At 41.4% G+C, this 27,398-nt stretch overlaps 1 protein-coding gene across 3 annotated transcripts in view; it reads right to left on the bottom strand.

Annotated features, from left to right (window-relative positions):
- Nucleotides 1-226: 226 nt before the first annotated feature.
- kif2a (kinesin family member 2a) overlaps nt 227-27,398 on the bottom strand; it is a 147,458-nt gene continuing 120,286 nt past the window's right edge. The window contains exons 16-21 of one of the 3 annotated variants that reach the window (XM_048535916.2): nt 25,657-25,724; nt 18,950-19,066; nt 14,638-14,785; nt 11,276-11,374; nt 4,477-4,612; nt 227-2,299 (exon numbers count right to left, since the gene is read on the bottom strand). In XM_048535916.2, the coding sequence (XP_048391873.1) occupies nt 2,214-2,299; nt 4,477-4,612; nt 11,276-11,374; nt 14,638-14,785; nt 18,950-19,066; nt 25,657-25,724 (654 nt within the window). In that variant the 3' untranslated portion in view covers nt 227-2,213. Of the gene's footprint in view, nt 2,300-4,476; nt 4,613-11,275; nt 11,378-14,637; nt 14,786-18,949; nt 19,067-25,656; nt 25,725-27,398 lie in introns of all 3 variants that reach the window. The other 2 variants (XM_048535907.2, XM_048535925.2) reach the window with 2 other exon arrangements.

A 27,398-nucleotide genomic window follows, 5' to 3' on the forward strand; every position in this document is an offset into this window, starting at 1 on the left:
CGAGAAAAGGCAGGAACATAAAACAATGATTAGAAGTTTTACAGAATATCCCTTTCAATTTGTAGCTCTACAGTAGAGACAAATGTTATTTAACACTAAATCATAACTAAATGAGAATAAAAACAAAACAAAAATGACCTGCTATGTTTTTTTCTAAGAATGTTGACAAAGGCACTAAGTGTTACACAAACATATTAAAAACAAAAAACTATTTCAAAGCCATGCATCCATTTCTACCTTACTTTAATTGTTTTGGTATTTTACAAAAGGCTACTTGGAAACTCAAGGGCAAAACATCACAAAATGTCTTTAAAAAGTAAATCTATACACAACCTTTCACTATTCCAAATGGCTCTAAATAAAATGATTTAAAGTAAAGTATAAAGCTTCAAATTATCAGGATGTTACATTGGATGTCCTTAGCTGCCAAGATCAATGTTTTCCACTGATGTTACGTAACCATCTCTCCTTAAATATAACTAACGAAGGACTAAAGTGTTAATGCATTTTTTTGGAATGCCTACTAATTCCATTCAATTTATCGCAATTAACACATTATTTTAGCAAAGCCTTCCAAATATTGTTACTTATAGTTTTTTAAATCATATTTCAGTGTGGCTCATGTATGAATTATGTGACATTCTGATTGCATTCAATGAAGACATTAATACACATTTTACATTAAATGGAAGGATGCTGCATTAAACTTAACTTTCACATTCAGAAACATTTTACTGATGCTTGCAGGAGGTAAACCGGCAAGATGAATGGACTGAAACTTTGCATTGTCAGTATACAAATGAGATATGAACAACTGGTAGTTACAAATGAGAAATCATCTGTTTGTACATTGTTGCCTTGCTGAAATTAGATCATACCAATAAAATGGTTTACATTGCTTTAATACTACTTTTCAAATACAAAATTTAAATGAATTTTGAGGAAAATGTTGTCATACATAACGGATGAGGACTTCACCAAAAAAAAAGTCGCTACAGGATTCAAAAGTATAGGGAAATCATACTCAAGTTTTCCTAAAAACCTTGCTTTCCAGTAAAGTCTCCACTGTTTATCTGAACAGTATGAAGCAAAGCTGTAAACTACTCCACACTCATTTGTAAGCTGAGTTACCAGTGCTCTAAAACACATTTTAATACATTAGTAACCATTATTAAAGTCTACATTGTAATTAATCCTTTTACTAAAAGTAAACTTTCAAAACCTTGAAAAAGAGGAAACTCTGCAATTGAGTCCCAGTTTTAATTTTAAGCAAGTGCATGTCCTGATGTTGCTTGAAATACAACCTCTCCCAAACGTAAATTTAACTTTATTCTCAAAACTCTGTATAGCTGTTAAAGTGAGATGCTACAAAGCACTTCATTTAAAATAAAAATCAGCATATACCTTGACTTAATTGATAAATTATGTATGTGGAATGTCAAGCTCCATTTGTGTACCATTTCAGGACATTTCAAGACTAACTGATATTTTAAATACATTGATAATATGGCACATATTTTGAAAGATAACAGAACAATTTAGACAAAGGATGGCCCAAACATACAACTAAAACAGAAAAATACATGGCACAATAAATTAATTCACACAGAAAACAAGGAATGCATTTTTATTAAGTAACATCAGTCCCTAATATTGAGAGACCTGTTGGTTTGGGGGAAATCAGCCCTGTGGAAGTCATCGAGAAAACAAGATGATCAATCAGTCCGGTGTATGAGTTACTTCACACCACAAGTGGGTTGTGCATGCATACGAACACATTTCAAAACTAAACAGCCAGCTATGATAACAAAATGTAACCACATCAATTAAAATATAAAATAAAAAATACAGAGTATCTAAAAGCGTAATCTCCATAGTTATTTTGACAGTTATTTTAAAAAAAAGTTGGCAAGAATTTTCTTTCCAAAGCTTTTTGGCAAAGCCCAAAAACTTTCCAAGAAGTACTTCATAAAGTCCTAACCCTGTGAATTTGTGCTGTTGGATTAGAAGCATTTGTTTAATAGTGATTCCATGGGAGTGAGTTCAGAAGAAAAACTATTCAAGTCAAATAATAGCAAGTTTCAATTGATGTAGTTCCAAAAGTTCTCATCATTCCAGTGATTGGGTTCTGATGACCACAGCATGACATTAGTAAGGAAGTTTCAGTAATAAGGATTTAGTAAATCAGTTAATCCTTAGCATGTGTCTGTCATTTAAATAGCTCGTGGCCGTTTGGGATTGATCTGCTTACTAGCCTGTTCTTCCTCTTGAAGAGCTGTACGGAAGGCTTTTACTTTATCTGTAGAAACAAAAGATGTGTTTATAACATATCGTATGGAAGGAAAAAAGGCATGTTCAGCTTCTGGCAGCTGGTAGAATAATAACCAGCATTAATTTTCCACCAACTAAATTAAAAATTAGCCCAAGATATGTTCAGTAATATGCACAGGCAAAACCTAGCCAAATTTATACAGTATGATAAAATTAATGTTGAACTAGAGTAATTATTTGTATTACTTGCTGTATAAGGTAGTTCTGCAGCACTGAGCAAGGAAAATGAATAATAGAAATTGAACCCCTTATCAGATGTAAATAGAAATATGCAAAGCGATTTCGTTCATTTCTATGAAGACTAGAAATTGTATAGTGTTCCAAAATTCTCTTAACTACTCATTGCTTTAACCAGCTAAAGCTCTATTTGTTCATGAGATGTAGACATCACTAGCGACTCTAGTATTGTCTATCCATAATTGCCCTAAAAAGCTGATGGAGAGTATTCATCGTAAATCACTGCAGTCCTTGTAGTGAAGGGACTCCTGCAATGCTTTTAGGGAGGGAGCTGCAAGATTTTGAGCCAGTGATAATGAAAGAACAACAAAACATTTCCAAATCAGGATAGTGAGAGTCATAGGAGTTCAATTTAGGGTGGTACGGTGGCTCAGTAATTAGTACTGCTGCCTCACAGCACCAGAGATCCAGGTTCAATTCCACCCTCAGGGGACTGTCTGTGTAGAGTTTGCACATTCTCTCAGTGTCTGCGTGCGTTTCCTTCGGGTGCTCCGGTTTCTTCCCACAGTCCAAAGATGTGCAGGCTAGGTGGACTGGCCATGCTAAATTGCCCATAGTGTTCAGGGATTGTGTAGATTATGGGGATGGGTCTGGGTGAGATGCTCGAGGGGCCTGCTTCCACACTGTAAGGGTTCTATGAAGATGATGCTTCCGTGGTGCTTCTAAACATTAGAGGCTGTTGGTCTACTAGGTGCTACTGAGAAAACCTTGGTGGGTTTTGTCTGTAGCTGAAGTTGGAGGGAGCAAATGTTAAGATGATAGAAGGTGTGCAAATTAAGCAAGTTTTGCGTGGTATCTTTTTTCTATTTTGAGTGTCGTTGGATCTGGGGAATTGTGCTAAGTACACTTGTCTGGATATGTAGATGGAAAAATAGCTTCAGGAGGTTAAAATCAGTTTCACCAGAATCCCCAATTCCTAACTGGTCTTGCAGCATTTCATCATTATGGTGCTTGTCAACAGTAGCCCCAAGGATATTGATGACAGGGGAACTGGATGGCAATGATGCTGAAAATTTTGGGAGGCATAGGTCATTGGAGACACTTGCGTGGTGTGAAAGTTACATGCCACTCATCAGATCAAGTACGAACGTTGTCCAAGTTTTGCTGTATTCTGGCATTGGTGAGGTGATAACATTACTGGACTAGTAACTAAGGAAAGAAAGCACTTGGTTTTTAATTTCAGATTCCCAGCATTCAGAAAATCAGCAGGCCTGGCTGCATATGTGAAAAGAGAAACAGATGATATTTCCTTCTTCAGAAGAAGTCAAATTGGACTCAAAACATTAACCCCATAGCTGCTGCCACATCTGCAGAGTATCTCCAGCTCTTTGTTTTTACAACCCCCAGCTAATGATCTGGGGACATGGGTTCAAATCCCACCATAAAAGATGATGGAATTTAAATGTAATTTTAAAAATCTGGAATTAAAAATACGTAGTCTAATTACAGCCATGTGCCACTATCAATTATCATTTTTTAAAAATCTGCTTCATTCATGTCTTTCAGAAAAGGAAATCTTCCAAGTTTACCTGTCTGACTCCAGACCCGAAACAATATTGTCAACTTCTAACCATCTGGACAATCAGACAGGCAATAAATGCTGGCTGAGTCATTAACAAATAAAAATAACATTAACTGTATTGTTCAATGTCTATTTCTCAGTCGCTGCCTTTCACTGAGCCCATGTGGTCCAAACTAACTTCAAGAAACAGAATTTTATCTTTCAGCCCAGCACTTTGCAGCTGGTTGGTTGTCATTTATTCTTCCAGCAGCGTGGCACATTATCATCAGAGTACGTAAAAACTGTATTTGAATGCGTTTTATTTCAACATAATAGTTGGTGACTGCTATACCTAGATGTATTCTTTATATGCTGGTTGACTGTGAATTACCTTTCCTTAAACCTACCTCTCAGTTCGGTTAGAATCTCAACTTTCTGATCTAAAATAGCCTCCAGCTGTGTGGAGTATGCATCCACATCATAATCCACTTCTTCAGTCATCTCCAAAAGTGCTTTTTCATCCTCTAACCACCGAATAGATTCCTGTCAATACAAAAACCAAGTTGATACAACATATCAAGTACTTTTAAACACATGCTTACTAATCTTCAAAGCCCCAAGGCAGATACTTCAAAAACGGTTATGTTCTTGAGCTGGTTCATTTTGTTAACCCTGTTATGTACAAGACCAAACCCCTTCAAAACATGGGGGGATAGCATGGACCTTAACTTTTTCTTATTTTAAAGGGGAGTGCTAAGTATTGCATTCCAGATGCAATTTGAAGGGTCAAACAACCATGCTTGAAGCACAACACACTTTATTCATACACTATAGTAAAAATACAAACAAAAGAAAAAAAGATGAATTGGAATAACTCTATTGGAAAACTTTAATTTAGATTTAACTACTAAACAGCAACTGTTCCAATATACTAACATCCCATAAATTCAGAAAAATAGATTGTCTCACATGCAATTCTCCAATCCTGGAGGAAAGACTATCAAGAGGAAAATTCCGAGAGAAAGGAAGAGAACGCAAGTGTTTTGATGTAGCAGAAAGCGATGTACTATAGCTTCTAAACCCCAAGTTACTGATAGCTAAACTGAAAACCTGGTACTGTAGGAGCTTGACCCCTCCCATTCAAGCTGCTTCTAATGTTCCAAACTTTAAAGAAAAGTCTAAGGCCTCACGAGCTGTTACTTTATTGGCTTGAAGCAGACTGCTCGAGACCTCTGTCTTAACCTCTCTTCATAAACGAAAAACAGGAAAAGAAAATACATCTGTTGTAGCCAGTGTCATCACAATCCTTAAACACAATATTTCAAATTACTGAAACAAGCTAAACATAATTGGTTTGTGCCAACTTGCCACACACTGGGTAAGCACATAAAACTGGGTTCATGTGATTAGGAGTAATACATTCGAACACATTACACCTAGCGGACTACCACAAGGATCAGCTATTTACAGGACAAAAAAAAAACTTTACAGAGCCCACTGGAAAATTTGCAGAAAGCAGGGGTACTGAAAATCTTTATGCAGCCTTCTGCTTCACACTCCTGAACTATCCCTCATTTTATGCAGGGGGACCCACCCACCCTCTGCTAAGTTAAGATCCTTAGGCGATCAACACAGCTAAATTGAGGCTGGCAAGAGGACAAAGTTGGAAGACCAGCAAGTCACCATACTGAGGCCTCAGGTAAGGAATCACATGACACTAGGTTACAGTCCAACAGGTTTATTTGGAATGGCACAAGCCTTCGATCAGCACAGCATTGACATTGACTTTATAAGCACTTTACACATGGTCTAACACTCTTGGTCACCTGCAGAGATATTATCTAAACTCCACTCACACCAGTTGTATGATTTTTCGATCTCCCTGCCCTTGCTATCTCGCCTATGAACTGTGTCTGTGTGCCCTGCTCTTTGCACCTGACGAAGGGGCTGCGCTCCGAAAGTTTGTGCGATACCAAATAAACCTGTTGGACTGTAACCTGGTGTCATGTGACTCTGACTTTGTCCACCCCAGTCCACCACCAGCACCTCCACATTAGTCCTTAGGTAGGAAGGTTGCTCCCAAAGAGTCTGCTGTCCACATTAGGCAGCCACCGTACTGCTTCACTATCCATAAAAGGTCTGCTTGTACACCAACATCGCCTACTCCCAAACATCTCAACACAATCCCTTAGCCTAGGTGATACCTCCATAGGGCATAAACCTCCACCTGAAACAATCCTGTTTCACAATACATTTCACTGGCCAAATGCAATGTATCGGAGCTTGGTGAAGACTGGTGGTAAAGTAAGCTGTGAAGTGGACACAAAGGAGCGGCAAAGAATAAACAAGCAGGTTAATTAAATATACTTGAAGTGGTGATAAGCAACCCTCTGATTCTGCCAGTCTCTGTGGTGTAGGTTACTAATTATTGTAGGGTTTTGCTGTGGTGTTAAAAACAAACACACCTTTGATCTTAATAAGTGAAAGAGCAAGATTGTACAGATAAATAGCTTGTTTCTATTTCTTATGTTACATGGGAAGAGACGAACACAGAAACAGGAGTAGGTCATTCAGCCCCTTGAATCTGTTCTACCATTCAATGAGATCATGGCTCATCTGTTGCCTAACTCATAAATTTTATTGAACAAGAAAGGATATGGATTTAGTCAAAAAGGAAAAAAGAACCATACATAAGATTTAGGAAGCTAAAATCAGACTTGGGTCATGAGGAATATAAGGAAAACAGTAAAGTACTCAAGCAGGGAATCAGGAGGGCAAGAAGGGGCCATGAAATAACCTTGGCAAATAGGGTTAAAGAGAAAATGCCCAGGAATTCTATACATAAATTAAAAACAAGAAGATAACTAGGGAGAAGGTAGGGCCACTCATGGATAAAGGAGGGAACTTGTGCTTGTAGGCAGGGGATGTGGGTGAGAACCTAAATGAGTATTTTATGTCAGTATTCAGCCTGGAGAAGGAATACGGAAGTTAGAGAGAGATTTGTGTGGAGAATGCTAATATGCAAGGACATTTTGTGATCAAGAAAGAAGTGGTGTTGGGTCTCTTGAAGAATATTAAAGTGGGTAAGTCCCCAGAACCTGATGGTATCTACCCCAGGTTATTGAGAGAAGCAACAGAGGAGATTGCTAGAGCCTTGACCAAGATCTCTGTATCCTCAATGGCCACTGGAGAGGTTCCGTATGACTAGCAAATAGCTAGTTTTGTTCCTCTGTTCAAGGATGGAAGTAGGGATAATCCTGGAAACTACAGACTGATGAGTCTCACATCAGTGGTTGGGAAGCTATTGGAGAGAATTCTTAGCAACAGGATTTATGTGCATGTGGAAAAGCATGATCTAATTAAGGACAGTGAGCATGGCTTGATGCAGGGCAGGTTCTTTATTCATCCACAGGATGAGGGCGTCACTGGCTAGGTATTTACGGCCTATCCCTAATTGCCCAGGGGTCAGTTAAGAGTTGACCACATTGCTATGGGTCCAGAATCACACGTAGGCCAGACCAGGTAAGGATGGCAGTTTCTTTCCCTAATGTGAACCAAGTGGGTTTTACCGACAATCAGCAATGGGTTCATGGTCATCATTAGTCTGTTAATTCCACCATCTGCCATGGCAGGATTCGAACCCACGTCCCGAGAATGTTACACAAATAGTAGGAATTACCGACGCTGAGAATCTGAGATAACAAGGTGTGAAGCACGAAGAACACAGCAGGCCAAGCAGTATCAGAGAAGCAGGAAAGTTGACATTTCGGGTCGAGACCCTTCTTCAGAAATGGGGGAGGGGAAGGGGGATCTGAAATAAATAGGGAGAAAGGGGGAGGTGGATAGTAGATGGATAGCAGAGAAGATAGGTGGAGAGGAGACAGACAGGTCAAAGAGGTGGGGTTAGAGCAAGTGAAGGGGAATGTAAGTGGGGAGTTAGCGGGGGGGATAGGTCAGTCCAGGGAGGATGGACAGGTCAAGGAGGCAGGATGAGGTTAGTGGGTAGGAGATGGGGGTAAGGGCGTGAGGTGGGAGGAGGGGATAGACGAGAGGAAGAACAGGTTAGGGAGGCGGGGACGAGCTGGGCTGGTTTTGTGATGCGGTCAAGGAAAGGGAGACTTTGAAGCTTGTGAAGTCCACACGGGAACCCTGCAGCCAAAAGGGTATCAAAACAAAATATGAGATGTTGCTCCTTCTTTCGGGTGGCGTCATTATGACAATGCAGGAGGCCCAGGATGGACATGTCGTCCGAGGTGGTGGTGTTGGTGTTGGTGGTGGTGGTGGGAGGGGGGGGTAGAAAAAGGGTTGAAGTGGTTCGCAACTGGTTGTTTGTTGCGAACTGAGCGTAGGTGTTCCGCAAAGTGGTCCCAAAGCCTCCGTTTGGTTTCCCCGATGTAGTGGAGGCCACAATGAGAACAGTGCAAGTGAACATCTGTTTGCTGTGGAAGGTCTTCTTAAGGCCTGGGATGGGGGTGAGGGGGGAGGTGTGGGGGTGTGGGGGCAGGTGAGACAGAGAGGTCCAGGCAGGAGAAAGAGGTGTCAGAGATGGTGCCAGAGATGGAGACAGACTCTGGCACCATCTCTGATACCTTTCTCACATTCCTGGACCTCTCTGTCTCCGATGTCCTCTTTTTTCAAGGACCACAACTTCCCCTCCACAGTGATCGAAAATGCCCTCAACCATGTTTTCTGCCACTCATCCCTCACACCCCCTATCGGCAATAATAACCAAAACAGAATGCCCCTCATCCTCACGCACCACGCCACCAATCTCCCGATACAACGCATCATCCTCCAACACTTCCGCCAGCTACAATCCAACCCTACCACTAAAGACATTTTTCCATCCCCAACCTTGTCTGCCTTCCGGAAAGGCCACTCTCTCCAGGACTCCCTTGTCTGCTCCACACTCCCATCCAACCCCACCACTTGCCCCCACACCTCCCCGCACACCCCCATCCCAGGCCCTAAGAAGACCTTCCACATCAAACAGATGTTCACCTGCACATCTGTTAATGTGATGTACTGTATCCGCTGTTCCCGTTGTGGCCTCCTCTACATTGGGGAAACCAAGCAGAGGCTTGGGGACCGCTTTCTGGAACACTTACGCTCAGTTCGCAACAAGAAACTACACCTCCCAGTTGCAAACCATTTCAACTCCCCCCACGCCCCCCCAAATTCGTCGGATGACATGTCCATCCTGCATTGCCACAATGACGCCACCCGAAAGATGCACGAACAGCAACTCATATTCCACTTGGGAACCCTGCAACCCAAGAGTATCAATGTGGACTTCACAAGCTTCAAAATCTTTCCTCCTCCGACCACATCACAAAACCAGCCCAGCTAGTCCTCTCCTCTCTAACCATTCCTCCCACCTCAAGCCCACCCTCAACTCCTACCCACTAACTTCATCCCGCCTCCTTGAACTGTCCATCCTCCCTGGACTGACCTATCCCCTCCCTAACTCCCCATATACATTCCCCTTCACTGCCACTAACCCCACCTCTTTGACCTATCTGTCTCCTCTCACCCTATCTTCTCCTTAATCCATCTTCTAACAGATCCCCCTCTCTCCCTATTTATTTCAGAATCCCCTTCCCTTCCCCGATTTCTGAAGAAGGGTCTCTACCAGAAATGTCTCCTCCTCCGATGCTGCTTGGCCTGCTGTGTTCATCCAGCTTCACACCGTGTTTCCCCAGAATGTTATCTGGGTCTCTGGATTAACAGTCCAACGATAATACCACTAGGCTATCACCTTCCCAGTCACATCTTGATTGAATTTTGAGGAGCTGACAAAGGTGACTGATGAGGGTAGAGCAGTGGATGTTGTCCAAATGGATTTTAGAAAGACTTTCAACAAGGTCTCTCATGGCAAACTCATTCAAAAGGTTAAGATGCATGGGATCTATTGTGACTTGGCCACATGGATTCAAAATTAGCTTGCCCACAGAAGGCAGAGGTTGTGGTGCAAGGTTGTTTTCCACAGGGATCAGTACTGGGACCTCTGTTAAAAGTCAGAAGAGTTGTGGTTAACGTAGAAGTTGTCAAAGGATACAGCGGCATATAGATTATTTGAAGTTATGGGCAGAGAAATCGCAGATGGAGTTTAATCCAGATAAGTGTGAGGTGCTGCACTTTGGGAGGTCAAATGTTAAGGGAAAAAAGCGTACAGTTAGTGGCAGTACTCAGAATAGCTTTGATGTACATAGGGACCTTGGGGTTCAAGTCCACAGTGCCCTGAAAGTGGCCACACAAGTAGAGAGTGTAAAGAAGGCATATAACCAGGCTGTTCTTACTGGATGAGGAAGAACCAGGAAGTCATGTTGCAGCTGTAAAAGACTTCAGTTAGGCCACAGTTCCAATATTATGTTCAATTCGGTGCACACGTTACAGGAAGAAAGTGGAGAATTTGTAGAGAGGGTGCAGAAGAAATTTACCAGGATGCTGCCTGGATTAAAGGGTATGAACTCGAAGGAGAGGCTAGAAAAACAGTTTGTTTTTTTCTGAAGTCTTGATAGAAGTCAATAAAATCATGAAATGCATTGATAGATCTGACTATCAGAATCTTTTCCATGGAGTTGAAATGTCTAAAAGTAGGGGGCATTCATTTAAAGGTGCGAGGTGAAAAATTCAAACAAGATGTGAGGGGCAAGACGTCTTTTTAAATAGAGAGTGATACGAGTCTGGAACCCGCTGCCAAGTGTGGTGGTGAACGCAGGTATAATAGAGGCGTTTAAGAGACTTTTAGCTAAGAACATGAATATGCAAGGAATGGAGGGATATGGACCAATGGCGTGTAAAAAGGGTTAGTTTAATTTGGTGTCATATTTGGCACAACATCACAGGCCAAAGGGCCCATTCCTGTGCAGTACAGTTCTGCATTCTATAGAACGTAAGTTGAATTCTTTCTTTGCTATGGATCAATTTATATTCAACTCAGTGTATCATTAATTTGGTAAGTTGCTAGGTCACATAGATATCTGGTAAAGGACATTCTGGAATGAGTGTATGTCAAGCAGCTTACAACAGACTGGAAAAGATAGGTCACACACTGCAGGAGACAATCATCTCCCAGTATAGAGTACATGGCACAAAATATTGTTCAAGGAAAATGAAAAACCAATTAGCCTTCAGAAATTGATATCATTATTTGAAAATTCTTTTAGAGTTACTGAAATAAATATTCTCACAAACATTTCATACCTGGAATATTGCTCTGTGCTCTTCTACAACCTGTTCTTCCATTTCAACCATTTGAGACACTGCTTCATGGAAAGTGAACAGCTGAGGCGAAACCTCCTCCTCCTCAAAACACAAGCAATAGGCTGAATCAGCAGGAATGTTTTGAAAACATTTCACTTAAATACTGAAAATCAAAACTGCAAACCACAAGAGCAGATGCAGTGCTTTGACATATGCAATCCATTATAAACAAAAGTAAGATAGACATGCAGTTCAAAAATATGTATAGACACACAAGAATGTACACACATTCTCCTGAGATCTGGCAAGGTTAAGGGAAAGATTGGATAGATTTATTCAAAATCATGGATATTTTTAATAGGAATACATACAAGAACTTTTTCCAGAGTACAGTTTGACAAAGAATGAAAGGCAATATTTGGAAACTTCTTTGTACATCTTTGTAACCTGAATACACTGCCCGATTGGTAAAGTGATGGTGAAAACAGCAGTTTTAAATGCTAAAATTTCACAAAGGAATTAGATACAGACAATAATTTACAGGAATATAACAGAAAGAGTGTGAAATTCAGCTAACTGGGCAGATCTTTCAAAGAGCCAACACACACATAATTTAATAAATGGCATTCTTCTATGATAAGTGATAATAAAGCCAAATCAGTAAGGAGAGATCATATGTGGAATGAGGTACAGTGGGAATTTGATACAAAGGGGAAGAGGTGCTTTTTGCTTTAGTGTTGATTTATAGTTTGCAAGGTCTGTAAATCTAGAGTAATGACGGCCAGGCATGAAGGGCCCCAGAGGGCATTACGTATTATTTGATATTAAACATTTTCCAAATGATTAATTTAAAGGGTTTATTCATGCCAAAAAACTCAAAGTTATAGTGTGCTCTTCCTGCTCTGTTCTGTGGGAAGCCAGGAACATTTGCAATGCCGAAAGCCACTGTGTGTGCAGGAGGTGTTTTCAGCTGTAGCTCCTGAAAGCCTGGGCTTTAGAGATGGAGGGGCAGCTGGGATACTGTGCAGCATCTGCAAAAATAGTAAGTTTGTGGATAGCATGTATACAGAGGTTATCACGCCACAGGCTTATGACTCCACAAGCAGGATGGGAATGGGTGATCACAAGATCCAACAACAAGACCAGGCAGATAGTGAAGGAGTCTCCTGTGGCAATTCCCCTACCAAACAGATATACCATTTAGGGTACTATTGAGGCAGGAGGGTGAAGTGAGGCATAGGAGGTATGGCAACTCAGGAGAAAACAACAAAAATTCGTTTCATCACAGTTAACTCCGCTATACTGGAAGACAAGGAAGGGTAGAAATGTAACACTTATAGGCTATTTAACTGGAAGGGGAATAGACAGGCATTTCTCTGGCAGCTAACAGGATTCTAGAATGGTATGTTGCCTCCCTGGTGCAGGGTCAAGGATATCTTTGATTACCTACAGGACGCCCTGGAGGTGGGAGGTGAACAACTTGTGGTTAAAGTACACATTCATTTGCATATAGCTTAGCATCCGTACTGATTTGCTATAAAGGAGCAATTCAACGGGCATATAAAGGATCATTTTCTGGACCAATACACTGAGGAACCAACTAATGAACAAGCCATCCGAGATTGGGTATTGTGCATGAGAAAGGTAAAACTGACAATCTAGTTGTGTGAGGCACCTTGGAGATTAGCGATTATAAACTGATAGAATTCTTCATCAAGATGGAGTATTGCGGTTGATTCTTGGACCAGGGCTCTGAATTTAAATAGAGGAAACTACAATGAATTGAGGTGCAAATTGGCTGTGATGGATTGAAGAATGTTCCTTAAAAAGATAACTGTGAAAAGGTAAGGTAAACAATTACATACCACAAGAGTGAACCGCAACAATTGTTCACTCTTGTCCAGCACAAAAGTAAAATGGGAAAGGCGGCCAAACCATGGCTTATAAAGGAAAATTAAAAGTAGTATTAGGTCCAATGAAGAAACACATTGGTCAGACAGAAAACCTAACTGACCTGAGGATTAGGAGCAGTTTAGAATTCAGTAAAGGAGGACAAAGGGATTGATTAAGAAAAGGAAAATAAAGTAAAGAGTGAGCCTGCAGGGAACATGAAAACTGATTGTAAACGTTTATTTGGTTGTGCGAAGATGCATAAATCATTTGCACGTTTGAAACTTGCCTGCATTTTGAGCTCAACCACTTATCAACCTAGCTATCTCGGAAACGTTGTTGACTTCTATCCCCACCTAAGCCGAGAACACTTCAGTACCTCTTAATCGTGTTAAAATGGACATTAACCTAAATCTTGAATGCCCAATTTCCTACCCTCATACCTTATTTTTCCTACTGGAAAATAATTTTACTGATATTAACAAGAAACTATGCCAGATTTTTGCTCTTGCCCAAAGGCAATTTTAACATAGAAAATTATTTTTGAAATTATGATCAAATTAAGCTTTTGGGTTCGCTAAGAAATTGGCTGGAATTGTCATTGACAGAGATAGTGTTAATCATGGTAATTCTGCACAGAGACAGGTTTCTAGTGAACCCCCATGGGGGTTATTTTAGGGCCATTGCTACATTCTTTTCTATTTATAATAATGATGCAAGAAACTGCCTGTGAGTACATGATGACTTTGCACGAAACATTAAAACCTGAGACAAACTAAAAACATTTTCTCAGATGGGTGGGCGAACATTTTGCCACATTTACTAAATGATATTTAAGTTTATTATGTGCATAGCTGTGGTTTATTGTGCATTCTATCCAACCATAGAGTATTATGTAATCCACATAATCTGAAACTGCCACGCAATGGCAAATCTAAGCAATCATTCTTTTTAAAGATTTTACTAAAAAAACGTAGATGCTGAAGTAGATGAAATTCCTCCAAATGTAAAATATAATTTATCAAAAAGCAATTATGATGACAAGAAAGTTGCAACTGATATTCTAATCATTTTTAGTATATTGTTATTAACACTTTGGAATAGCAGGAGTGACAGATTATAAAATACATTTAAACAGTGAGAGCTGTTTAGAAGTGACAATGAAACAGGCTGCATGTTTAAAGTAAAATGAAGTCTTTACTCCTGGCGTATGAAACTTGCATCACCAAAACTAGCTGTACTGTTTTTTTTAAAAACATAAAACTGGATAAAAGTTGCTTGAAAATATAAAATCACATATTTGCAATTATATTTTACAGATAACCACAATTACTGAGTATATATTATCAACCAAGCATTTAGAATTATGAGAACACTTTAGAGAGAGTATTAAAGAGTAGTTGAGAGCAAACTTTTTGGAATTATAAGAGTTTTCTTAGACACCACGTAAAAAGTCTTTCAAGAAAACTCACATTTTGTTCACAGAGGAGTTTAAGGTCATCTCGTTGAGGAGAGCTGCCAAGTCCCCATTGAGCCTCTAAAGCATCGAGCTGATTTGGTACAAGTATATTAGCCCGTCCTTCTCCTGGGCCATTCTGATCCACAATTAACTCTTTCACTCTAGTATGTTTTTGGGGAAGGAGAAACAAAATCGATCATGATGACAGCTCACCTTGATGAATAATTTCTCCAGTTAGATTTTAGATGTCAAATTTATTGCCATTACAGACTTAACTTGTAGATTTATAATAATGCTCACATAAAATTGGCATATTCAAGTGATAATTTTTAAAAAGGTGTACTGAAAATACACCACATAGCTTCAGTTTAGCAAAATATTGTGCATGCTTTGCACTAAAATTAAGACTGCAGAATATTATTTATCATCAGATAGCTCAGTTACAACCCTTTCAGAGATAGTAGGAACAGCAGATGCTGGAGAGTCTGAGATAACAATGTGTAGAACTGGATGAACACAGCAGGCCAAGCAGCGTCAGAGGAACAGGAAAGCTGACGTTTCAGGCCAAAACACTTCTCAGAAATGGGGGAGGGGAAGGAGGTTCTGAAATAAATAGGGAGAGAGTGGGAGGCAGATAGAAGATGGATCGAGAGGAGACGATAGGTGGAGAGGAGACAGACGGGTCAAAGAGAGGCTGGGATGGAGCCAGTAAAGGTGAGGATAGGTGGGGAGTTAGGGAGGAGATAGGTCAGCCCAGGGAGGATGGACAGGTCTTCCTCTGTTACATTGGTGGCTGTATCAGCGCCGCCTCGTGTTCCCATGAGGAGCTCAAACAGTTCATCCACTTCACCAATACCTTTCACCCCAACTTTAAGTTCACCTGGATCATCTCTAATATTTCCCTCTCCGCTTCCATCTCTGGCAACCACCTAGTAACCAATATCCATTTCAAGCCTACCAAGCCACCTAGAATACACCTCCTCCCACTCATCTTCCTGCAAAAATTCCATCCCCTGTTGCCAATTCCCTCAACTCCGCTGCATCTGCTCCCAGGATGAGGCATTCCACTCCCGTACATCTCAGGAGTCCTTGTTTTTCAAGGACCGCAACCTCCCCACCTCTCAGTGGTCAAGATCGTCCACGACCATGTCTCCTGCAACTCATCCCTCACACCCCCTCCCTGCAACTGAAACAGAATCACCCTCGTCCTCACATACCACCCCACCAACCTCTGGAATCAACGCATCATCCTCCAACACTTCTGCCATCTACAATCCGACCCCACCAAAGACATTTTTACCTCCCCAACCTTATCTGCTTTCCAGAAGGACCGCGCTCTCAGTGACTCTCTTGTCCGCTCCACATTCCCCTCCAGCCCCACCACATCCAGCACTTTTCCCTGCAACCACAAGAAGTGCTACACCAGCCCCTACACCTCTCACACGCCCCCCCCACACCCCACCCCCAAGAAGACTTTCCACATCAAGCCAATGTTCACCTGCACGTCTGTTAACGTGGTATACTGCATCTGCTGTTCCCATTGTGGTCTCTTCTATGTCAGGGAAACCAAGCGGAGGCTTGGGGACCGCTCTGCACAACACCCTCGCTCAGTTCGCACTAAACAACGACACCTCCCACTCGTGAACCATTTCAACTCCCTCTCCCATTCCTCAGATGACAAGTCCATCCTGCATCTCCTGCAGTGCCACAACGATGGCACCCAAAGGTTGCAGGAACAGCAACTCATTCCACTTGGGCTGCAGGGTTCCCAATGATATCAATGTGGACTTCATGAGCTTCAAAATCTCCCCTCCCAATACTGCATCCCAAAACCAGCCCAGCTCATCCCCACCTCCCTAACCTGTCCTTCCTCCCACCTCAAGCCCTATCCCCATTGCCTACCTACTAACCTCATCCCACCCCCTTGACCTGTCCGTCCTCCCTGGACTGACCTCTCCCCTCCCTACCTCCCACCTACACTCACCTTTACTGGCACCATCCCCGCCTCTTTGACAAGTCTGTCTCCTCGCCACCAATCTTCTCAACTATCCATCTTCTATCTGCCTCCCCCTCTCTCCCTATTTATTTCAGAACTCCATTCCCCTCCCCCATTTCTGAAGAAGGGTCTAGGCCCAAAACATCAGCCCTCCTGCTCCTCTGATGCTGCTTGGCCTGCTGTGTTCATCCAGCTCTACACCTTGTTAGCTCAGCTACAATCCTCTTTAGTTGTGTGAAGGCTAAGTTTCACATACAAATATGAACTTCCATTATTCCATGGTTGATGGAGAATTATCCGAGTACTACTCCAGAAAAGACTTTTACTTTGTGCAAAAGCTCTTCTTCTTGATTAATTGCCACCAATTTTGACATTACAGCCCACATTAGCCTGTGCCTCTGCCAACCATCACAGAGTCTTCCTTTGGCTAGAAAGAAAGAGTTCTTTAGAATCACTCTCATACTTCCACACAATGTTGTAAACTATTGCTCTTCTACCACACACAGAGGAACCAAAGTACCGCCTGTCTGGCGGTAAACATATTCCTTCTTAAGCTAGGCAAATAGCTCCACTTGATGAATAAAAGCAATCATGTTCTCCAACAGATTTCTGATGTGTGCCAGTCAGTTCCTCATTGTTCCAAAGTGTGACCAAAAGACAAGTCCATTGGGCCAAAATAAATAAAACTACACATCCAATGACATGATTTGATTCATGTGAACTTGAACAGTGACAGATGATGGTAGTTCACATTCAAAATGTTGAAGAGGACTTGCAGATATGACAGATATATAGCAGCTTCAACAACTTTAGCAAGAACTCAAAAGGTACTTTCTGAACTAGATCAAGTGATAGGTCACCCCTACTGTACATTAACACATGGGTTTTTGGGCCTTTAACACCTAATGTTTTGGATCCAATGACTCTTAAGATCAGAACAGAATCACTGGACTTGAAACACTGGTTTCACTTTCATTTCAGTTGCTGCCAGGTCCACTGAGTTTCTCCAGCAATGTGTTTTTGTTTCAGATTTCCAGCATCTGCAGTTCTTTTATTTTAAACTAAGACAGTGAACTGAACTTTATGTTCTTGATGATGATAGGAGAGAACAAATTAAGGACTTAACTTCATTACATATGCAAAGGGAATGAGGAAGGGATATTTGATTCCTGCAAAGCTCCAGGCTCTTAAGATTAAAATTAAGGACCAAGTGTTTCTTTGTGGAGCTTGACAGGATAAAATTCTTGATCTCCCAAATGTTTGAATTAAATCTCTCATGACAAAACTTCCAACAACTCAGCAACTAAAAGCTATCTCAATCTACCAAAGCCGGTCATGTTAGAATGCCAGACCATGAAGAAGTGCAAGACACACGCAATGTCATAATAGCAACATATTTTATACATTTTTGAAGCCAAAATGGCTGCTGGAATTGCAATCACTAAACATAACAAGTAATTTACATGCTGTAAATGAAAAAGTACTGACTGTTTTACTTTCTGCAATGGTGAACAAACTACGTATAAAATAATTAACAAGGTGACCAAGACAAAATCTTTATCAGTAGATACTGAAGTCAGCACCACTAGGCTAAAACATCCAGTAAACTACAATGCAGAAAGGCTGTTCCTGGTCTTTCTTACCAGTGCATATATTGAAATGCAACATATGAAAGGAAGTTCCTTGCTCACGGGCTTTTTAAAACATTGCTCTCAACATGTTCAGCAAATATAATTGAACTTTTCATTGTGCATTTAGAGCCATTTAATAAAAATGCAGAATAGCAACTTCTGCCAGTTTCTGGTCTATTCTTATGGTTCTGCAGCTTTAATTTTTGAGCCATGCACAAACAAGTCCTTTGAAACCACAAAATACCACTGCTGAAAATTATACTGCAACCGAAAATATACAAATAACCATGCAAAAATAGAGTTTTGTAAAATATTGTGACAAGAGTGGGAGAAAAAAAAATGAAGGCATAAAAGACATGCAACAGAACTTTATACAAATTCTGACAAGTAAACAACAGTACAATTTATAGTAATACCAGAAAATGCTGAAAGTTACTTAGCAAGTCTGGCAGTATCTGTGCAGAGTAAAAGATCTTTTATCAGAACTGCACAACAGATGTTTCTTCACAGACACTGAAAAACTTGCAAAGCATTTCCAGGTTTGCTGGGGGGTTTTCTCCCCCCCACCAAGATTTCCAGCATTCACAGTATTTTGCTTTAATGTTACAGCTTGTAATAATTGATGGATCATATAGGCCAGTACAAAAAGAATAAGGGGTAGGAGGAGGAAAAGAAACTGATAGAAAGATATAGAAGACCTGGTAGGTGAAGGAAGGAAGTCATCATACTCGAGGTAGGTAGGAGAGAGGTCAGAACGGCTCCCTCCACCTTGCTGAAAGGGAATATCCGAGGGACTTATTCCAAACTCCTTTACTCTGCAGTATCAAGCAAATGAGTGAACAAAGGAGGAAACCCGGTCAGGAAGGAACAGTGAAGGCACATTTTTACAGATAGAATGTCTGTTAAAAATATGACATATAATTCTAGAAATAATACTTCAAATCAGTTCCGCTTTTTGTAAAACGTCACAATCAACAGTCAAATATTAAGCCGAAGCCAGCAAACTTGTTAGCTTTATTTTAAAGGGATGCATTTGCAACACTAAAATTTTAGTGAACTATGGCTAAAAATAACATTCAACTTGAAATTATTTCATCTAAAATTCTGTTTTACAAATTATTTGATATTGCATTTTATGTGCTATGTCAATAACTATCAGAAACTTAAATTATTTACTCCACACAATTATTTACTGCATAAAACAATTAAATATAGAAACCATTACAAGTTTGAGTCTTCCCCTCAAATATTCTCTTGGGTACAGTGCTGTTCACGACGATTATGGAGATTAGATAGTCTTGTGATTAAAAATGCAGTAAAACACCAACATCAAATTATTTTGTCTTCATCTGTGTTTCCTCCATCCTCCTTAAGATGGACTGAGAACACTTCGTGAAAGATAGCCAATTACAAATCATTAAGGTGTTATATTTTGCAGATATAAACTGATTGCACAGATTAACCTGTCATTGTGATGCTACTATGGCTTCAAGACGTGTATTTTGTCTTTTTCTTAAGATGAAAAGAGGTTGAGACAGAGGCGCTGAGTGATCTGTTCCAAGTCAATAAGTAAATACCTTGAGGGGCCTTGGTTTTTCTCTAAATTTGAAGCAATAGAAACAGCATGAATGGGTGGAGTCAGGCTCCCATAGAACCAGGGTTTTACTTTAGATTTTAGTAGTTGTTGGGGTTCTAAAGCTGCCATACACCTCTCACTCCTACAGAAAAATGCTTGAGTTGACTCCCTCTCTGCCAGATTTTCTTGATGTGCTTTTCTTCTGGACAGGAGAAACATGGCATGTGAGACAATCTATTTTACTGAATTTGCCTTTGCCAAGGGTGTGTTTATGGGATATTACTATATTGGAACAATTGCTGTTTCGTAGTTAAATAATAGATTATTCTGTTATGCTTTTGAATACAGTCAAAGTTGGGCCAATTTTTATTTCTTTTGTTTGTGTTTTAACCACAGAGTAAGAATAAAGTGTGTTTTGCTTAAAGCCAAGTAACGTAACCAATTGAATTACATCTGGAACACGGCATTTTATATTTGCCTTTAAACAGGAAAAAGTTAGGGTCTAGGCTATCTCCTTGATATGCCTGAAGGGGGTTTGATCTACTCCAAAACATTGTGATAACACCTTTATACAATTACCGAAACCCACGAATGTAAGCTCTAATTAGCAGGTATTTAGGGTCAGAGTTTTTGTAGCACAAAAAGAGGCCCTTCATGTCCACACCGAACATCAAACATACATCTACTTTATCCCATGTCCCAGCACATAGCCTTGTACACTAAGGCATTTCAAGTGATCATCTGAATAATTATTCAATGATTTGAGGTTTCCCACCTATATCACCATTTCACTCTGAGTTCCAGACACCCACCAACCTCTGGATGAAATAAACTTTTCTTCAAATCCCCTCTAAACTTCCTGTTCCCTACCTTAAAACTGTGATCCCAGTTATTGGCCCCTCCACTAAGAGAGAAAAGGTTTCTCCCTACCTACCTTTGTTTCCCTCAGAACTATGCACACATCAATCAGATCCCTCCTTATTCTTCTCTGCTCCAAGGGAAATAACCCAAGCTTATCAAGTCTCTCTTCATAGCTGAAACACTTCAGCCCAGCTAACATTCTAGTGAATATCTTCTGTACCCTCTCTAGTGCAATCACATCCTGAAGTATGGTGACCAGAACCGCATACAGTACACCAACTGTGACATAATTGATGTGAGTATAGCTTCATCATAACCACCTTGCTTTTGTATTCAATGCCAGTACTAATGAAGGCAAGTATCCCATATATATTCTCAACTTGTCCTGCTGCCTTCTATGGGACATCTACACTAAAGCTTCCTTTGATTCTGTACTTCCTAGAATTCTACTGCTCAACATGTATTCCATTGTCTTGTTACTTCTCAAAAATGCATCATCTCAAACTTTTCAGGATCAAATTCCATTTGTCACTACTCAGCTCACTGAATGAGCCAATCTATCCTGTCCCGTATCTAAGATTTTCCTCCTCACTACTTACCATACCACCAATTTTCATTTCATCTGCAAACGTAATGATCATTCCTCTTACATTTATGTATAGATCATGAATGTACACCACAGCAGCAAAAGACTCTGCACCAAACCATGTGATATGACACTGGACACAGACGCCAGTCAGAAAAAGCACAATTTGACTGTCAATAGCTCCTACCTACCACTAAACCAATGTTAGATCTAATTTGCCAGAATGCCCTAAATATCCATGGGCTCTTAACTTCTTGATCAGTCTGCCATGCGAGACCTTGTAAAAAGTCTGACTGAAGTCCATGGAGACTACATCAACTGCACTATCCTAGTCTGTACACCCAGTTACCTCCTTGAAAAATATCAAATTTGCTAGACATGGTGTCTCTGCTTACAAAACCGTAGAATCCCGACAGTACACAAGTAGGCCATTCAGCCCATCAAGTACAAGGTGACCCTCCAAAGAGCATCGCACTTCTATCTGTCTAACTCTGCATTTCACACAGCTAACCCACCTAGCCTGCACATCCCTTGACACCATGGGAAACTTAGCATGGCCAATCCACTTCACCTGTACGTCTATGGGCTGTGGGATACAAGCAAATTCCACACAGACAGTCGCCTGAGAATGGAATCAAACCTCACCAGCTGTGAGGCAGCCGTGCTAATGACCGAGCTACCGTGCAAAGCCCAAGCAACTGTACTGCTCCAGGCCAACTATCCTTCACTAATCCTTGCTTCCCAAGTAGGGTATATTCTCTCAGGCTTTTTTTTTTCCCCCCAAATAGTTTCCCTACCACAGATATTACATTCACTGGCCTGCAGTTTTCTGACTAACTGCGATATTAGCTGCACTCTAGACTTCTGGTATCCCTACTGTAGTTGGACAGGATTTGAAAATTAATGTCAGAGCCCCCGCAATTTCATCCCTTTCCTCCCACAGCAGCCTGGGACACATCTCATCTGAGCCTGGGGATTATTCACTTATTAACTTCTACAATTCTACATATATTCATTTATACAAAGTAAAACCACAGCTATGTCTTCTGGCTCCAAGGAGATTGGCAATTTTTTTTTCTCTACTCATTTATGGGATGTGGGCGTTGCTGGCTGGCCAGCATTTCTTGCCCATCCCTAGTTGCCCTTGAGAAGGTGGTGGTGAGCCACCTTCTTGAACCGCTACAATCCTCCTGCTGTGGGTTGACCCTCAATGCTAGGAGGGAGGGAATTCCAGGACTTTGACCCAGTGACAGTGAAGGAATGGCAGGATGGTGAGTGACTTGGAGAGGAGCTTGGAGATGGTGGTGTTCCTGTATGTCTGATGCCCTTGTCCTTCCAGATGAAAGTGGCCATAGGTTTCAAAGGTGCTGTCTGAGGATCTTTGATGAATTTCTGTCCCCAGTTGGCCCTACTTTTTCACTGGTTAGTCTTTCATCCCAAACGTACTAACATGTTGTGGAGGTGCCAGTCTTGGACCAGGGTGGACATGGTCAGAAGTCACACAACACCGGATATAGGCTCTTAAGATGCTGCTTGGCCTGTTGTGTTCATCCAGCTCCGCACTGTGTTATACCAGATATAGGCCAACAAATTTATTTTTAATCACAAGCTTTTGGAGTGCTGCTCCTTCATCAGGTGAAGTAACACTCTGGAAGCTTGAAATTTCAAATGAACTTGTTGGATTATAACCTGGTGTCACGTGACTTCTGACCTAATGAAACATGTTTGAATTTTCTTTAATATTACTTTCTAGTGTTTTGCATGTCTCCGCTTAACTATCCTAATTTTAAAATTAAAAGCAACTCCTAGCCTTTCCAATACTCCAACATCCAGTGTTTTGAACATCTTGCTTGAAGATTCTACACCCTGGAATATGGAGCTGCAAATCCCATCCTTCCCTCAGAGGTAATGGGAACTGCAGATGCTGGAGAATCCAAGATAATAAAATGTGAGGCTGGATGAACACAGCAGGCCCAGCAGCATCTCAGGAGCACAAAAGCTGACATCTAGGCCTGAAACGTCAGCTTTTGTGCTCCTGAGATGCTGCTTGGCCTGCTGTGTTCATCCAACCTCACATTTTATTATCTTCCCTCAGAGGTCTCTGTTATAGCGATAATGTCATATCCCTATACAGTATTTATTGTTAATCAAGATAATAAAATGTGAGGCTGGATGAACACAGCAGGCCAAGCAGCATCTCAGGAGCACAAAAGCTGACGTTTCGGGCCTAGACCCTTCATCAGAGAGGGGGATGGGGGGAGGGAACTGGAATAAATAGGGAGAGAGGGGGAGGCGGACCGAAGATGGAGAGCAAAGAAGATAGGTGGAGAGGGTGTAGGTGGGGAGGTAGGGAGGGGATAGGTCAGTCCAGGGAAGACGGACAGGTCAAGGAGGTGGGATGAGGTTAGTAGGTAGCTGGGGGTGCGGCTGGGGGTGGGAGGAAGGGATGGGTGAGAGGAAGAACCGGTTAGGGAGGCAGAGACAGGTTGGACTGGTTTTGGGATGCAGTGGGTGGGGGGGGAAAGAGCTGGGCTGGTTGTGTGGTGCAGTGGGGGGAGGGGATGAACTGGGCTGGTTTAGGGATGCAGTGGGGGAAGGGGAGATTTTGAAACTGGTGAAGTCCACATTGATACCATATGGCTGCAGGGTTCCCAGGCGGAATATGAGTTGCTGTTCCTGCAACCTTCGGGTGGCATCATTGTGGCAGTGCAGGAGGCCCATGATGGACATGTCATCAAGAGAATGGGAGGGGGAGTGGAAATGGTTTGCGACTGGGAGGTGCAGTTGTTTGTTGCGAACTGAGCGGAGGTGTTCTGCAAAGCGGTCCCCAAGCCTCCGCTTGGTTTCCCCAATGTAGAGAAAGCCGCACCGGGTACAGTGGATGCAGTATACCACATTGGCAGATGTGCAGGTGAACCTCTGCTTAATGTGGAATGTCATCTTGGGGCCTGGGATGGGGGTGAGGGAGGAGGTGTGGGGACAAGTGTAGCATTTCCTGCGGTTGCAGGGGAAGGTGCCGGGTGTGGTGGGGTTGGAGGGCAGTGTGGAGCGAACAAGGGAGTCACGGAGAGAGTGGTCTCTCCGGAAAGCAGACAGGGGTGGGGATGGAAAAATGTCTTGGGTGGTGGGGTCGGATTGTAAATGGCGGAAGTGTCGGAGGATAATGCGTTGTATCCGGAGGTTGGTAGGGTGGTGTGTGAGAACGAGGGGGATCCTCTTGGGGCGGTTGTGGCGGGGGCGGGGTGTGAGGGATGTGTCGCGGGAAATGCGGGAGACGCGGTCAAGGGCGTTCTCAATCACCGTGGGGGGGAAGTTGCGGTCCTTAAAGAACTTGGACATCTGGGATCAAGGGCGTTCTCAATCACCGTGGGGGGGAAGTTAATCAATACAGTTATGATATGGGTAAGTTCTCATTCATTGCACTATGCCTTCTTCCTAGGTCTAGCTGACTGAGTGCCATTTGTCTTTATTTTCCTTGTCATGACTGTGTACCCAACACGTGGGAGGGATATCCCTCGGGACTATTCTACAGTCTGCAGAAAACTAGCCATCTCTCCCCACATTGCTGAGACTCAGAGAAAAATCCTATGCTATTCTTAGAAGGCAAAAACAGAAATCATGATTTCATAGGCTTGAGAGAAGGCAACGATCCTCACTATTTCAGTCTGAAATAGATTAGGAGTGCCAATATTCCAGAACCCCAAACTCCTAGATTTGATGCATTTCCAGCAAGACAGCAATTCAACTAACAAAATTTCAAAAATAACTTGAAACACTTATTGGTGGTTACTGGACTGCATGACAACACCTTCCAATTCTCTGAAGAAAAATAGATTAATTTCTAAAATTTGGGTATCATTGGCAAGGCTGGTGTTATTAGCAGCACAAAGCTGTTTGCTTATAACCAAATGACTTGCTGGGTCACTTAGAGCATTATTAAGAAGCAACCAGGTTGTTGTGATTCTGGAGTCACGTGTTGGCCAGAATGGAGGCCAGAGGACAACAGATTTCTTTCCCTAATAATACAAGCAAACCAAATTTTAGTGACAATCCAACAGCTTCATGGTAATTTTTAGTTCCAGATTTCTAAATACCAAATTCAATTTGTAAACTATCAGGAACATACAAAACATGCAAGGTTAAGCCCTTAATGTTTGATTGAAAAGAATGTGACTTTTAAGATTTAAATACGTTACGCTCAAATTAAAAACGCATTAATAATTCTTACATTGCTACAAATAGAACAAGACAGAATTTTATAGATCCAGTATGAAAAAAAAGGAGGTAAATAACATTAAAAGACATCCAGATAAGATCTGACTTTATAATATTAAAATGGGGGTGGCAACTTTGTTTCATTTACTTCATTTTGAAAATCATACCTGTTTGCATATCTAAGAGTGTTTAGTGTATTCTCACATGAACCCATTCCTGGAGAGATGGTGGCGATCTATAAATGCACACAAGTTTAGAAGATTACATAACAATGCAAATGCATCGCCTATTTTCACCAATTTGCAGGTCAAGATTCATTATGAAGTTAAAACCACTAGTAAACTCCTCTTTGAAAAACTGTAATTTCAGACCATAAATGCAGAATTATTCATGTTCACAACCAGATTGCATCCACAGTCAAAATGTGGTAATACTGAGCAAAAGCAGAGACTTTAGTTGCTCAGTAGAATTTGAAATCAATAAGTGAATCTTCTAAAGTTTTAAAAATGGAAGGAGAACTAATAGAAGGAATTTCTTTCAATGGCTCAGTTAGTAAATACACAAAGATGGACTACTGATTTTTAGGAAGGCTAACGTTTAATCTCAACCACGTGTTAAGTGTAGTGATTGTAACAAGGTCAACCAGGCAGACGTCAGAATATGAGTTCCCTCACTGGATCATTAAAAGCCCCAATCAGGGAGTCCTGGCGTACAGATAAGAACAGGAATGTCAGACATCCTGTTCATTCTGAAAGCTGGCTCTGAGGGATCTGGATCAGTGTCGAGGACTCTCCACATGTAAATAAAGGGTGACTTGGAAATGGTATACCAGCCTCTGTGGAGTTATTTCAGTGGCGATGAGAAAAAAAAGCACACTCATGAAGAAATTCGCTCGCGATAGTAGTCTTTGAGTTGGGGTAAACATTTCAGCATCATGCGTTATTTGGCAAACTTGACTTGTTCCATCCTGCCATCAAATACTGGGGGCCCAGTACGTGGAAAGAATACACTATTTTTTCCAAACAAATGACATTGGGGCAGATGAAAAGTGGGTCCAGAGCTTTTTCAGTTTTTGGGAGCCTAACATTCCCTGAGGCACCAGATACTAAAATATTCTAAAGAGTCGGCGGATTTGGCGAAGGAATATTAACACTCAAAACCTTCTCCAATTCTGAGACGCTATTGATTTTACTCAGCAATTTGAGAAACATGGGAATCTATGTTGGCATTTTTGACTGGATTAAAAGACAACTGGAGTGGCATGTAGCTTTGGTTTAATCCTTAGTGGGATACTGAAACACTGGTTTATATGTGGGATTAATGATGTAACCAAACAAAGCCGTCAACTAGCTGAAGCCCAACAGACTTCAAACAGATACTACAAATAGCTTTATCATTGTAAAACGCACCAAGTAGAGCATATGAGTTGCAGGGTATTCTAATGGACACAGACACCCTCGCACTCTGACCGAATTTCAGGAACACTGTTTGAGTGAAGGACAGCTGCATAGCCTGACTAAGGACATATGGTGAACAGAGGGTCTAGGTCAGCCCAAAGCAAAACCCCAAAACAAAACAAAGCCTTGGCCAAATAGTTAAAACTTTCTTCAGCATCCGGGCCAGCCAGCTGTTATAGTTGTTGCCGGTATGTGTACTCAGGCTGCAAAAGAGTCTCCCAATATACCTAACTCAAGGGAACTCATGGGCCGGTATCCAGAAGATCGTACACATTGGGAAGTTCACCTACATCTGGTTTGGAACAATTAAATTGCTCATCAACATCCAAATCAGAACCAAAATAAATGTCTGGTTAAACAGTTTCCCAGTTCTAATGGGGATCAATGTTGGCGTGGCAATTTCAGTGACCACAGAACTGGTCTTCAACAAAGTTTGTGCTGGACTCCAAACT

Source organism: Stegostoma tigrinum, chromosome 1, assembly GCF_030684315.1.
Source record: "Stegostoma tigrinum isolate sSteTig4 chromosome 1, sSteTig4.hap1, whole genome shotgun sequence".
NCBI lineage: Eukaryota > Metazoa > Chordata > Chondrichthyes > Orectolobiformes > Stegostomatidae > Stegostoma > Stegostoma tigrinum.